The sequence below is a fragment of the Teleopsis dalmanni genome, chromosome 1 (assembly GCF_002237135.1).
Source record: "Teleopsis dalmanni isolate 2A chromosome 1, ASM223713v2, whole genome shotgun sequence".
Taxonomy (NCBI): domain Eukaryota; kingdom Metazoa; phylum Arthropoda; class Insecta; order Diptera; family Diopsidae; genus Teleopsis; species Teleopsis dalmanni.
The window spans coordinates 12388517-12404890 of NC_051846.1; the positions used below are offsets into that span (position 1 = coordinate 12388517).

Below are 16374 nucleotides of genomic sequence, written 5' to 3' on the forward strand. Positions count from 1 at the left end.
CATTTCTCTTATTAATTTCTTTTTATTAACTTTTTTTTCAATTTTTTCAGTAAAAACTTTTTTATTAAAATATTCTTCCCTTCAATTTTTTTGTCACATTTTTTTTTTAATTTAATTTTTATTATTTTTATTTTATACAATTTACATTTTTTATTTGCAAAAGAGTGATTTACTTTTTGGCAATAAATCAACACACCTGAAAATGTTTCTGGTTTTTATTTTCTAGATTTGTTTATCAAAAATGTCAAATATTTGTTTACAAACTCAACGTTGCGATAAAAGACAAATTTGGGTCAAAGATACCTTAAGAAATCTGGTCAATTTAATAAATTGTGAACATTATTATTGTAATACAGGGTCAATTCCTTAGTCAGAAATTTACTTTATGAGGTACGGCTATCTTCCTGAAGCAAAAATTTTTTTATTCGTTAACATTGAGGGTTACAATTGATATTTTTGTCAAAAAAATAATGTAAGAAAATATACAACAATCATAATATGATATTTATTTTGGCTTTCTATTTGTGTAGTTTAAGGAAAGGAAGATTGTCTCAAACTTAGACTTCTCCTGGCTGCATAGTCTACTCAAACTAATTAGCAATATTGGTATGGCGGGAACTTAATACCAGAACAGTGTTAATAATAATATCAATTAAGCTTAAGTAAGGTAGCACATAGCGGGATAGTTGGAGGTTTTTTGGCACATTTTTGATTCTTTTTTGACACATTTTTGGTACATTGAAAATAAATTTTAATCAAGTTTAACATATATTGTTTATTTTCGGTTAATTTTTAAAATTAGAAGACTTCTGTGGAAACCAAAAAAACGGTCATTAGATAGCTCAAGGTTCTGGCTATACTGTTGATGCCTCAAAACTTTTTAACTAAGTTCCGTGAATTTGTTCCGAGTCATCCTTTTCTTTGGAAAGAGAGAGCAATGGCATTTACACTATCGGTTTTAGAAAACTGAAGGCATAATTGATTGCATAGTTTTAGGCAAATATTATGAACCTTATCAATTTAACTGTATTACTTTAATGCAATCATTTTCATTTGTCTTTTTTGATTTTCAATGGATCACAGTCTTATAATCCCATAACAACTTCTTTATAGCTCTATATTTAGCCTCTGATAAATTAAGGGTTAGAAGTAGCCAGAAATTTCCTTAAGAAAATTTTAGTTAAAATGCTTTCTTTTAGCATTCAATCACGTCATGATGATATGATTCTGTTAATTATGAATAGATATATCTATATATATAGATATAGATATGTGTAGAGTAGTTTTGGGTTTACTATTGTTTATAAAAATATATAATTATATATAAAACAAGATTTAATAAAATATACTTTAGTAATGACACTCACACTCCTAACATTTTTCTAAAACATATATCACTTCCACTTCTTTTTGAAAATTATTCCGTTGTATAAATTCTTATAAAACCTTCATATGAATAGTCATAAATGAAAATCTTATATAAACAAGTACCCAAAAATCTAAAGAAATTTTAGACTATTCTGCCATGGTTACTATAATCTGTTTGTATTATAGCTATTTAAAGCTATAAGCTATTCAAATCCTAAAATATCTGGTTTCGTCTAGTATTTTACACCAAAAGGTTATTAACTATAACTTTTTGATGAAATGATTTAATATTTTTAATTTTTTGGTAAAAGTTAATATTTATGTATCACAAGTCATAGACTTTTTCTTTTTCTCCTCTCTCAAATAGTTTACATTTCTGCTTCAATAGATAAATGGATTACAAAGTAAACACATCGAGTCTATTATATTTAAACTATTTACACTATTTTACAGCACTTTGCCCTGAGTGACCAGTCTTCGTTTCTACTTAACCAATTAGGCGAGCAGCCAATTTTGTAAATGGTTCCCAGCAGTTGGCTTTTCACACATGATTAAGACACCACGGCCCAGCATGGGTTCCTCTTTGATATCCACGAAGATTGTTTCTTATTTCGAAATGGAAACTGTTTCAAAACAAATTTTTGATTAACATAAATTAAAAAGATTACAATTTCAATTCAATTGAAGAGTTGCGAATGGTTTTAGTTAAAAATTATACATACATTTATTATTGTATTATTTCGTTTTTTAATTATGTATAAAATAATTTAAAAACATTAATAACAAAAGAATTTATTCAATAGGCAAGTATACTTCTCTAGTTTTGATTTTAAATAAAATTTGGTAGATCAATATTTTCTCAATGGTATACCTAAATAAGATACATACGTATGCTATGAATAATATATAACTAATAATCTGCAAGAATATATAATCAAATTAAAATTGCATTTTAAAAAAATATTTCAATTAACATTTGGGAAGTAAATGTCAGATGAAATGAAGTACTAACCAATGAGAAAGTTTATTTTCTATTAAATATCCCTAATATATAGTTAAGAAACTTTTTCAACACCAATGAAGTGACAGCAAAAATAATGTATTCAGATAATGACTGCTGGATATGAAGATTTGACACTGGATACGATTGAGTAGTAAACATCGAAAGAATAATTTTAACTATTTGATATAAAAAGTTTAACCTGGATAATTGAGTACCAAACTAAGTATATAAGGATAAAACAAAAGTACATATTAGATACTGATCTATGGATCCGAAAAAACTAAGACCATAAAACAGAGCGAAACAAAGGTTCGTCACGATGCTTGCTGCCCCCTTAACAGTTGATACAGAACGACATCAAATTATTATAAATGTTGCTCTTTTGATTTGATTACAAGTTGTGGACTTGGGATGTCAAATATGGTCTCAGAGAATAAGATTAGATAATCAGACACATCAGAAATCTGATTTGAAAATTTAGGTAGAAAAAGTTCAAGGGAGAGTCTTCAATTCCAATGGGTTTTGGAAAGGGAACTGATTTTAAACGACATAGAGCCAAGAACTGAGAAACAGTTCCAAGAAACTATAAGAATGGGCGGTGTGTTGTGAGAAATGTCAAGCCTTTATTTGTAACACCAATGAAGAGAGAAGAAGAAGAAGAAGAGAAGAGTCTGCAGTTTAAGAATGAATACAGCAGCTTAATTTTCTTATACTTCATAGTTTTGCAAATGTGATAAGTTAATAACAACTGTTGATCAGAATCAATAATATTATATATCTGTCTATACCTTGTGGTGTAGTCAGTTCCATTAAAATTATGTTTATATGTCATAATTTGTAGAAAAATATGCCATAATAAATTTGAAAATACCTGACTTCAAGAAAAGGTATAGGCAGATATATAATATCACTGATTCTAATCAACATTTATTATTAATAATGATAATATCATTTACTCCACCTAACGAAGTTTACATATCCAGATTAAATCTGAGTCCATTATGTGAATAGAAGACGTTGTCATTCTTCAAATAATCCGTAACTCTTAATTCGTACTTTATATATTTTTCTATATCAACACTGGTTTGTCAGTATATCGACCAATTTATGGACTCTACGAGTAGCATAATGCATGTAGAATAAAGCTGTTAATCAATATTCTAAGAATGTTTATAATCTCTACGAACAACTTCTCGAAAAATTTTTTGATTCCAATATTTTTATTTTACAATATGTATTGTAGAATACTATACATATTTTTATAATTATTTTTTTAAATCATAATTAAAAATTTTCTTAATATTTTACAAAAATCAAAACAATCAAATTACCATTCGACGATCATACTAGTACTAGAACTGCTTATAAGGCTCACACGGAGAAGATCTCATTTCACTAAAGAATCTACAAATTACATTTCCAGTTAAATTCAATTCTTCTGTTATTTGCAGTTTATTAATTTGTTTTTAATTATTTTACAAATCAGGAAATCGTATTAATTTTCATTCCAAAGAATTTTCATGTTTCGAAACGTTCACTGCACTTTTCAAGAAAATGCTCATCTGCCAAGACGCTTTTCCATTTTCATTTGTACTAAAATTTATGTTTCATCTCATTTTAATTTTCAGTAAACAAAAATTTTCTTCAGAGAAATGAGAGAAAATAAGAGCATTTCGAAAAGCAGGAAACTCTTTCGATATTTAAACCTTTATGGTCCAATCCTAAGAATCTATAATAATTACATTATTTATTAAATATTACAAAATACATTAAATTCCATCGCGGTATTATGTATTATAAAGATTTAATACTTCTATTAATATGAGTCAATCGTATGTGACCCCAATTTGATCGTTCATGAAACAAAGGCATTGCTCATGAAACTGTTAAGTATGTTGCAATATGCCAATATCAATTATATGTATGAAATGCAGACCCCAAAACTCTACAGGAATTCTACAGGAAACTACGGAACACAGCTTTAGGATTTTCACTTTAATTTCATACTTATCTTATGTGTTCTATATTTCTTAAAAAGTATGAATAGGATTCATAATTACGTTCTTATTTGGCGATAATAACGTATATATACGTATTCATATATACGTATATATTCAGCTTTATAATAAAAACAGTTAAACTGCTTGGATACTTAAGGACTTCATGATTCAGAAAATTGCACCATATCCCAGATATGAGACTTCATTCACTTTTTGGATTTATAATGGACTTCATTCACAAACAAGTCGAGTTAATGCCTACTTATGATTCTTTAGGAATCATTTAGTTATATGATTGCTTATTTGATAAGCACTGTGATTACATCCAGTTAAGCATGCTTTTCAAATCGCTTCACTAGGTTCTTAGGATTATTACAGAGGTTGATATCTGCTACCAAAGAACAAGAAATTCATAGACTTAACAAAAGCGAATAATGACAACCACACATCTGAAGACTGTACTTATATTCATATTTATTAAATCTCTGCTTAAGATGCTACTCCCACTTATCGCGTTCACAGGAATATCGTTCCATTTTACATAGTTAGGAACCATTTAGTCATTAGAATAGTCGTTTGTGTAGACAGCTCTTTAAATCCAGCTTGTATGATATATAAAGCACTTATAATCCCTTTGTTAGCTTCTCGAATTGATATATTTAATCCTACAATCTAGTTGATAGATTCACTTAAAAGTGAATATAAAAAAAAAAACATAAAAAAAGTGAATATTATAAGAGATTTCTATTTTCTGTCACTAGCTTTCCATTATGTCAAAATCCAGTAATGACTGCCATTCATCTAAAGATATCACATCATTTCGTGTGAGTCAGGTACAATCTGCTTAAGATTGTATCCAGACTATGGTATCTTATTGTCACCTTTTTCGCCTCTATATTGCTTATATATATATATACATATATATAAGTTATTCCAATATACCGTTGAGTTTGTGAGCCGGATAAAGACCAGCTCACCTAAAGATTAAAAATGAGCTCATGGACATATTGTGATACTAAAATGTATGTGGATATACTGAACATTCTGAAAAACTTGCCGGGAAACAGCTTTTTCACTCTAATAAAAGAGACAATGTCGTTACGCTAGTGTTATTGGATGCAAAATTAAGGAAGGAAGACTCCAAATTGGATAAATGCCTTCTGCCGAATACTGAGCACATTTTTTTTAACTAATATAATATTAATAATAATAATATTTACAAAAATGAAATTAATAATAATAATAATATTAATAATAATATTAAGCCAGCAGGTGCATTGCTTGGACTAATATTGTGCAGTAATGACGGGCCTAACATCATTAAATTGGATGACAATTTAACATCTACGCGTCCTAAGAAGTAGGGGACTAACAAATAAAGATATCCCTTCAAAAATGCAAACTTTAAACCAAACCCCGGCAGAAGGTTAAAAATGCAGCCTGCATGCGCTAGCAGGAATAAAGACCTCGTAAGATATTGGAGGTAATAATAGAGAAAATACAGGGAGTTCGGATAACCACACATCGTCGGGATCGCATCCTAATCCCGCGCATGGAATTTGGTATCTGAGTATCGTGCGTAATAATAATATTAATAATAATAATAATATTAGTAATAATAATAACAATAATATTAATAGGCAGCGACTAGTTGCAATCGACTAACGAGTGGCGGAGCATATGGGTAACATATTGCTTCGTGAAACTTGTATTTACTCCTGTTAGTTTCGTAATTTTTAATCCAATAATTTAATGATATGTAGAGTACTTTATAAATCTATTAATTTTTATTTCAAATTGTTTATAGCTTGTTACCTAATAGTGCAAAGTGGCCGAGAATCACTAAAGTGTTAAACGAAAATTCTTCAAAACCAATATAAAAGACTCGTTTATGCTATTTTTAAGATTTCGAAATATTTTCAGACTGTTTCGAAAAAGCAGAAGAAACAGAAATCCTAATGAGATGTTTTCACTGGTAGCGATCTGTGGATCTTCAGATTTCGAGAGCGCTTTCAGTGCGAAGCAGTACACCGTTCGAATCGTTCATGGAAGATTTTTTGGCGCAGAAAACTCGGTACACAAATTGAAGAAAACAATTTAAATACATTTTTTGTTAATCCGTAAAAATCTAAACAAATATTCTGCGACTATTCCTATACTCGCATGTATTGAAGTATGTACATATAAACAAAAGTTTATAATAAATTTGTCTGCATATTCAAACTCAAACCAACGGAAAATCAATTAAAAATTCAGTTTATTGGCATTTGTGTGCAAATGAAGATGAAAGTGTTTCTTTGTTTTTATAAACAAAAAAGTATTTTAAGTTGATATGCGGCAATGCTCGCACTTTGTAGATACAACTGCAGACACATTAGATACTTGATCGCTCAGATTCAATTGTACAATTGTAATTTCAAACTTATTTCGTTAATTTTTTGACATTGAAAATAACAACACACAAAATACTACTACAAATAATTAAAAAAAAAAAAACAAAATATATTTTCTCTCCTAAAAACTGCAAAAATATGGAAAAATAAAATGAAAAAAATCTAAACAAAAATATTAAAATAATTTTTTAAGAAGAAATAATTAAGAAAAAACTTTAATTTAAACTAAAGAAAAATATTTAAATATTTTTCAAAATTAAATAGAAAATATATATTCAGAATTTTTGAAATCAAGTGGAAACTTATTAATTTCAACCTGTCTGAGTGTGTGGAAGGAATTCAAAATATTCGTAATTTATTAATTCATTTAAATTTAATCATATTCTTGTGTAATTCATAATATGACGACGCGGGGCATACGACGCAAGAAGTCCACTTTGACCGAATTAAAAATTGCCGTTGTCGGAGCACCGAGTGTGGGGAAAAGTGGTAAGGCAAAAATACCGATTTCTTAAATCTTAAATAATATAATAATCATTGAAACATATATATCATTATGACATTGGGGTCTAATAATGCTAAGGTTTGAGATATGTGTAAGCGAAATGTCCAAAAATTCTTCTTCATCTTATTTGGCACTACAGTCCACTATGAACCTTGGCCTCCCTCAATATGTGTAAGCGAAATGTCCAAAAATTAAGTCCATAAATTTCATTTAGGGACTTTTTGAACGCTCTGACTTTCTCTCAACTTAAGAATCTAGCTAAGATTAAAATGCACATTAAAATACACTCTTCGTTTTTCTGTGCTGGAATTAACAAAAGTACGGTCCTTGGAAAGATCTACAGAAAATAATTTAAATGAAAGTAAAATAAAAATGAACATATAGCTAAAACAATATATAAAGTCAAGCAATATACAAAAATCTTACATTAAACAATTAACAATTAATTCCTGTTTTAGGGAATATATGCTCTCAGCTCGAGGGAAAAAATCACTATAAACTATAAAATAAATTTTAATATTTTCGATATAAGAAAACAGTAAAATCAAAAAAAATGTTTCCATATAAAGTCTTAAAACCTTTAAAAAGTGATGCTTGTTCTAAAAACAAATATATTCTATCTTAAAAAAAGTCTTACTGCTTATTTGTCTTCCTTATAATCCTTGGACAATTAGTGATTCTATATCCAATGCATCCCAAACTTATGAAATGTATATTGTACTACAATTCTTAATGGATCAGAGCCCTTTTATATATTTGTTCTGCTAGTACCCTGTGTTGCACAAATATTCGTGGTCTTGCGAATTGTAGATGTCAGAGTCCAATCCCTGCTTAGTTCTGTAGCCATCTGCGATCTAGATATTATCGTTGATAGTAGTCTTGATTTTGTTATCTTTCATTCTACCTCATTCTGTACGGCATAATGTCAATGTATTTCAGGGTAGTTACTTGTTTTGGGATCATGTGCTCTACTAGTATCTCGAAATCTAAACATTGTTTTAATTTGGCAAACATGGATAAGTATACAATCGTATTTTGTCCAGTAAACCGCTGTAATAAAGACTACACTCGTATATGCGAATGGATACAACCATCTGTATGTTACTTTAAGAGTCAACGGCAGTATACCTAATAAGATTTTTCGTAGCGTCGTGGAAGTTGTTTTGAAACATGCAGTAGAGTAGACTCTGTATTTTTTCTAGTTTATTATCAGTGGTAGTTTTATCCATCATACTAGCGATTCATACGTTTTTGTCGATCATCAACGACTATAATTCGCTCAACCATAATATTCAGAAACCTCCATTACTTCTATCGTCTAGTTTGCATAATCACAGCGCTATTGTAGTTGGTTTAAATATATTATATAGGTTGGCATATCGATTTATTTACTGTCTAAAATTTAGTCAAATTACACCTTAGTATTTAACTTCTTTAGAGAAGTAATAATTTGGCCATAGAACAATTAATAGATTGTTATAGAATTGCGCCAAAATTAAAATATAACAATTCTTCCCGATTTTTTATGCTTTCGTGTGTAAGTGGAATGATCTACTGACTAAGTGCCCCAGTTTTAGTCTGTTTTCCGATCAAGAAGAAATACAAAAAACAAATATGGTTCTTAAATAGATTTATATATATTGTAATTTTCTAATTGAGTTATCTTTTTTTGCAATAACAACATTACTTTTTTATACTTTTTTAATCTACCGGAATCTTCAAGCACCTCTTATCTGTGTGTGAATGAAGAATATTTATTCTGAGGATGTGCCCGACTGACATATTTGACTAAAAACAAATTGGAAGAGCAGATAATTATTAGCAGCTGCTTTTCCGTGTCCGCGCACTTTTCATTCATGTCTGGTCTCTAATTAGTGCGGAAATCGAAAATGTTTTTCATTAATTTTACACAATTTCTAAATTGTTTATAATATTGAATTCTTTTTAAAAATAGCAACGAATACGCAAAGTATAGAGTATAAATAGATACATTCAGTTTTTATAAAATAAAAGAAAAGTGCTTTGTTTACGTATTAAAATTTTTTACTGTGTACGAGTATTTTTAAACCAACAAAGTGAAAAGAATTTTCGATAATATCTATTTTAGCTAACAATTTTCTTTGCGTCTGTAAACAAATTTTATTTAATAATGATTTAATAAAACTGCAGAGAAATAGCAACATCGAAATGTTTATGATTTTTATTAAATAGCATTTAATGGTCTCAATGTATCTGCCAGCCAGAAAAAATACATAAAGATTTTTCATGCAAATACTACATTCACATTAGGAAAATAAACTAGACCGCAATGCAACCTCAGTTGTACCTCTCCATAAATCTCGACCATTCCACACAAAGCCATTCCGCATACGCAGTTCCTCATAGAACGCCAGCCAACCAAGCGATTAAATCATTATTTATGTTTTTGTCCAACTCTGAATGCATTAAACGAGCGAAAGCCATTAAGCCGCCCACAAACACCCCAAACCGAAACCATTAAGCACCGAAACTACGATGGAAAAAAGTTTGGAAAAAGTTATCAAGTAAATTAAATTTCAAAATTTCATATTTCGGGTGATTTCGGGTGATTTCGGATTGGTGAAACTACCTCAACTATCTCAACCAGAGCAAATAAAAAAGATACTGTAAAACCATTTACACTTGCGAAACGAAATTTGGAATTTGGAATTTGAGTGAATAAAATTTGAACAAAACAAAGTTTTAATGCATTTCAATTTATTAACGCGTAATGTTATTAACAAATAAAATTAACATAAAAAATTTGAATGGAAAATTAGTAAATAAATACAATATCTACACCCTCTCATGTATCTATCGCGCGAAATGCAAATCACCCTACAAGCAGATTTTTAATAACGTGGAATTCTCAAAGAACAACAGTCGTCTGTCGACATGCCTCCCCGAACCTTAATTATTTTAAGATTTCCATACAGTCGAAAGTAAATCTTAGTTGAAATCCTCGAAAAATACTGATACTGATACTGCACCCTGAAATATTCCATTTAAATTATCGTATGAAATATTCAATATTAAAGTTATTCTTTGAAAATATCGCAGTAAGTTGCTATTAGTTGGTTCGAAGTCACATTGAAATGAGTGCACATCCAATTAGTAATTTTTATTTTCTTTATTGGACATAACAGTCCGTTTCCAGGTTTCTACCTGTCACAATACTTCCCAGACGCAACTACTGCAAATACCTGTTACAGTCTTATATAGAAGTGCAAACAGTGCTACCTTAACTTAATCACTCCGCCATTGACACGGTCTTCCACTATATCTTCTTTTTTCAAACATCACTTCAAACAACTTTTCTGAAAAGCACCTGCTTCCATTCCTATGATATGAATAGGACTGCTAAACTGCTCAATGTTAATTCGCCAAATAATGTCAATGAGCCTATATATATATTAGAGATTGTCACGATTTTATAAAACTTATAAACTTATTATTATAAACCTAACCAAATTTTGAATATGAGATTAATCGGATTCTCTGGAATACTTCGTAAAACCGAATACGAACAGCAGTAGTCAATACTACGTCATTGTCACTGTATGGTTTATATAGTACTCAATATATGTTGGCTATTCGATTCTTATAGAGTGGAGCTACTATGTTCTCAAAATATTTCACAGGCTTCTATTACAAAAAAGACTAGTTTCCTCTTCGTTTCTACTGTGACTAACTATACCAATGGTTCAGGTCACACCGTTCGAAGTCTTAACTGACTATTAGGGACCATACCTCGAAGTAATACTAACGTAGTCTCAAGGTAAGACAAGGTTTCTAGGAATGAGTGAAAGGGGTTTCGGATATGGAGACGACGGATTGTGGTCAGTGCATAGGTATTCCTTTCCTCGTAACCACACAAAAAATAGATGATACCGATGATTTTATATATGTTCTAATATTATTTGTAACCGAAGCATTAAGCTACTTTTTTTCTTAAATATTATGTTGATTGGGTCTTTCGTAGCGTGTTTTCCTTATACGGAGACTAATTTTGAATTTTAAGTTGAACATATTTTCAGGTTTGAATCAATTTTGATATGCCTGGTTTCCGCATTTAAAAAAACTTTAATATTAAAAAAAATGTTACGGCTTTCCCTGGAATATTCGCATCTGATAAAAATGATTTTGCATAAATTCCAAAATGAAATTGTTTTCAAAGTATGCAAATTGGCGTAAACTTTACAAAGTCCTCGTATATGGAATATCAAATATTTTTCTAATCAAAATTAATGCATACAGCCGTTGCTTTTTCCCTGCATTTCTTTCATGTCACGTTGCTCTCTTTCAATTAGCCGAACTCGTAATTTATGCAAACTATAAAAATTGTAGTTGAAGTCCTGTTTACCCAAATTAGTACAAACATGAGCACTGGGAAATTTCATATTCCATTTAATATTTGTGTAACCAAAACAAATCAGGTGGACGAGCCTGAGCCGCTGTCACTGCTGGAAGTGTGTGTTTCCATGTACCTCATTTGCATAAAGTTTTTTCTATGCCTGTGGCTCTCTGTCTCTGTCTCTGCCTCCTGCTTTATACACATACTGCATATGTGCTGAAGACATGAAATGATTTTCCGTTTCTGTAGTTCCATTTGTAGTCAAAGTTTCCTCGATGCTTGACGACTTGCAACCCCAAATTTCATAGTCCAGCAGTTTTTATGCAGTAAGTATTTCCCAAGCAAGTTTCCTTTCATATGAGTATCTATTTTTCGTTCAAACACGCTATTTTAAGGTGCACTTTGCTCCACTTTCATTGCTTTCGACTTCCTTTCCGAGTTTATTAACCTCGCCTACCACAAAAGGTGTACTCATATGCGCCTTTCAAATACCTTGTTTCCTGCCTGTGTTACTCGTATTTTATTATATATATATTTCTTTTTTTTTTTTTTGACTAGAAGTCAACCGTTAATGCAAACAATTTTGTGATTTTTTAAACAATTTTCACGCTCATTTAGTGTTGACCTGAATTTTTCGTACTTATTTTTTTATTTCACAAAATAATTTTTATTTATTTTGGGGGTGTAAGCCATAGAGTTTGATGTGTACTTGTTTACTTGGTCTACATTGTGAAACCAGGATATGTGAGCGCAACTAATATTTTACAAATATGTCGTGTTGTTTTAGTTAATTAATTACTCTATGTTTTCTTTTTATTTGCAGCTTTAATTGTGCGTTTCATTACAAAACGCTATATCGGCGAATATGATCATCAGACAGGTACGTATTGGCATTACCTTGAACTAAATAAAGCAATTAACTATGCTAAGTTCAAGCGATTATTGCACCCACTGTCCACCCCCAAATTATTTGATATAGCAAACAGTGTTCCATTAATTTCACCTGCACACCTAATAGACTTAAACAGAAGATTTTCCAATAAAATAATAGAAAAAACTTCAGAAAGAACAGGAAAAGTAATACATAAAATTAAAGTCATCCTTGTCTATTATTAGTAGTAGTTGCCCTTTTACTGCAGAGAGTCTTTTCAGCTAACCTGGATAAATTAAAATAATTTACAAAAATAACAATAAATCTTGGATCAACTCTTCATATCTGTTCTGGTTCAATGAAAACATAAGTGACATATTAGAATTTTTCGTCTTTTGCTAATTCAATAATTTTCAATGAAAGCACAATGGAGTTATTAGAAGTTATGATTCTTAAATAATCTAGATATATCATGTAATACTAATAAATCGGCCATACATGCAATTTCTCAGACTATGTTTTATGTAACATGATACTAACATCAATACATAATATGTATTCTAATTTAGGTATTCTAATTACACGATTAAGTCAATAAACCATTCGATAAAATATAGCACCTATCGATGGGGTATTAACCTTTCTTTAAACTATAGATCAATGTATCGCATAATTACTATATAAACTGAAGTACAACATATCCATACTTATAAAACCCAGATACTTACTTCAGTGGACGAAACCTTTTCCTATAATGTTAAATTTTATGTAAAGTATTGTTTCCAAATATATATATAATAAATTAATTGGTATAATATATAAATTAAAGTGATTTGAATATAACAAAAAATCCAAATATCTCTGCTTAATGCACTTATGAACTATATATGGAAATGAGTTTACACAAGTCAATCATTATTATCACTATTAACTATTATACTTTAAGATAGCATAATAGAACTAAAGCTGTATACAGCAGATCTTCCACTCTTCAATGAATAAATAACAGCTAAATTTGAAGTGGACATGTATAGTAATCTGAACAGAATATCTGTGACACAATAGATGCGTCTTGATAATATCACTTTTAGGGTGAAAAATAGTCGAATCTTTCATTCTTCAATAGATGGTTAATGGGTTAACTTGAAGAAGACATATATAGTAATCTGAACAGCACATCAACAAAACCACAAATGCTTCTTCATATTATAGCTTTAGATCTGAAAATCTAGCGAGTCAAACTTACTAAAACCCAGTTCATAAAAGTCACAATAATAAATTCTGCCTAGGGTAGGCAATGCAGATAGAATACTTAGATAGTAAATTAAAATCGAAAAGTGGCATTTTCAGCAAACGTAAGTCTTTTAGCCTAAAACTATGAACCTCCCCCAAACCTAGGTACAATCTTAGCTATGTCACTGCTTGGCATATACCCAATAGGAAATTAAATAAATGGCTTCGCGTTCTAACAAATCATAAAGAATAGCACAAAATCGGTCAAATATATAAACATACTAGTCCGCTTGAAATGAACCTAATGTCATCTTCGAATATCTTCAAAAAAAGAGCAATATTTTTTAGAAAAGCGCTTAGTCTATAACATTACATATCATTTATATATAAATAATGTGCCAGTTGAATATATAATCATCCCAATTCGAATAAGGTGGACCTAATATTAATTTCATATACCTTCTAATGTGTATTGATATATGCATGGATGAGTCAAAGTACATATACATGCTTATCTTAAATTATTCGTTTTTGACAACTAAATTAAGCATATAACAATAGAAGAACAGGATCCATAAATAACTAACCAAAATTTTTATGAAAAAAAGCTTGGCTATTGAAACGACCTCTCGAAACGTCTAAAGAGTCTCAAATAATGGAAAAATTAATAACTTATATTAAGAGAAATTTACTATATTCAATCATGCTTTTTAAAATTTAAAAAAATATCAATAAAAATATTAAAATGCAAATGTCCTTCAAATAAATAATTAGCGACTGAATGAAATTACAGTTATTAAATTTATTGATGTCCTAGTGGCCTAAATACTTGATATTATTATAAATGATTGAGGCAATATTTTAATCGCTGCTTTGCAGTGCAATTAAGCTACATGAATGCAATTTAAAAATATTTTTAATTTGATATTATCTGCTCCATAAATATATGGATATATGAAGTATGGAGAATTTACCATTTCGTCCTTAATTTCACTTTCATGCACTCGGGTCAAGCTATGAAAAGTGTCCCCAAGTGCGTGCGTTCACACAGTCAACACTATTTCTCCTCCTCACGCTCCTCCTCACCGATATTTTTAACATTGTTTTTTATGCTTTCAGAAAATCGATACAAGCATGAGGCTATGATTGATGGAGAACCAGTACTCTTTGAAATATTGGACACATGCCCCAAAGTAAGTGAATTAGCATAGTTAAAAGCTGAACCACTCCATCGCAAGAACTAAAACAATAGCGCTGAAAATTGCCACAGAAGGTGCACCAGAGCACCACAACATGACAAAAATGCCAAAGATTCTGATGTGTAAATGGACTAAGTGAAGTGGCTAGGGTCGTAGGTACTGAAATAATGGAGTGTGATGTCGGCGTACAAAACTGTGTCATGGCATATTTGCATAACTAACATTTTCGTTTCATTTTGCTCAAAGTGCGACTAATTTATTCTTTTCTCCTTTTTCCCTTTATGTTTGCATTTTAATTTCATGATTGCATCATCGTGTGGACGACAGGCCGACGACGAACTTCCCAATGCCGCGGAAATAGTGCAGTGGGCCGATGGGTTGCTGCTTGTTTATTCCATAACAGACCGCAATTCGTTCAACTACATTCGGCGCGCCAAATCAGACCTACAAACAGATACGCCAGTGCAACTTGTTGCCAATAAAGTGGATATGGTGCACTTGAGGCAAGTGAGTCGTGACGAGGGCGAGATACTTGCAAAGGATTTCGAATGTAAATTTAGTGAGGTTTCCGCCGCTGACCATGTTGATCAAGTGGCAGATGCTTTCTTTGAACTGTGTAAAGAAGTGATGGCATCGAAACGTAAATCAAAACAAAGTCTACTGGAGCGTATGCTGGGTAGTACTCGTCCCTATAGTCGAGGAAAAAGTGATAGCAACCTACCGAAAGACTGAAAGAAAAAGCCAATCTATAAGTTTAGTGCAAAGTTGACAAATGGGAGAGAAGCCAATTTAAATTATTGCCAATATATTTAGTTTTAAAAAGTACGAGTATCTAAATAAATTTAAATTATTACAACGAAATAAAAACTTTACAAATTATTATTTATTTTATAAAGGCATAGATGTGATTGTATAATAATATTTTTTTTTTAGAATTAAATGACACAATAAAAAAGAGACAAGTCGTATGAGAGATATATGAGTATATTGATATCTTTATTATTGATATTATTGATATCTTTATATTTCTCAGGTGTTGTTACTAAGTAGACCTCGAGTTAAGAGCGGAAAGTAGGACACGTGGACACGATATACTTTATTTTATAGAAAGCCTCTCTATCATTAAAATTAAAATTTTCCTTTTCGAATTTCGGTTAAATTTTATTTTAATATGTTCGCTATAGAATTGGAAATAGTAGAAATATCCTTATAGAAAAATGGGATATCGTGGACTTACAACTTGTTAGTATCGTTATCGTTGCCCTAAGGGATCTGCTTGGGTCTGGTGAACGACACTTGGTCGTTGAACTTGAGTGATTCCGGCCGTACTTAGAATCGACTTATATAGTTACAATATGATTTATATAATTTATATCATTTTATGTATATATAAAATATATTGCTAACAAATCCTATTAAAAGACGCAATT

At 30.4% G+C, this 16374-nt stretch overlaps 1 protein-coding gene across 1 annotated transcript; it reads left to right on the top strand.

The window, feature by feature from the left end:
* The first annotated feature begins 7035 nt into the window (after nucleotides 1-7035).
* Nucleotides 7036-15793, top strand: LOC119672106 (ras-related and estrogen-regulated growth inhibitor-like). The gene is made up of 4 exons (XM_038083073.1): nucleotides 7036-7253; nucleotides 12465-12521; nucleotides 14865-14938; nucleotides 15272-15793. The coding sequence occupies exons 1-4, from the start codon at nucleotides 7166-7168 to the stop codon at nucleotides 15674-15676; spliced, it is 624 nt and encodes a 207-aa protein (XP_037939001.1). The 5' UTR covers nucleotides 7036-7165; the 3' UTR covers nucleotides 15677-15793.
* Nucleotides 15794-16374: the final 581 nt, after the last annotated feature.

Excerpts from the sequence above, each read along its gene's own strand:
- LOC119672106 (XM_038083073.1), top strand. The coding sequence starts at position 7,166 with ATGACGACGCGGGGCATACGACGCAAGAAGTCCACTTTGACCGAATTA. Across the intron at positions 7,254-12,464 it reads ACCGAGTGTGGGGAAAAGTG|CTTTAATTGTGCGTTTCATT; the intron begins GTAAGGCAAAAA and ends TTTTATTTGCAG. Across the intron at positions 14,939-15,271 it reads TATTGGACACATGCCCCAAA|GCCGACGACGAACTTCCCAA; the intron begins GTAAGTGAATTA and ends TGTGGACGACAG.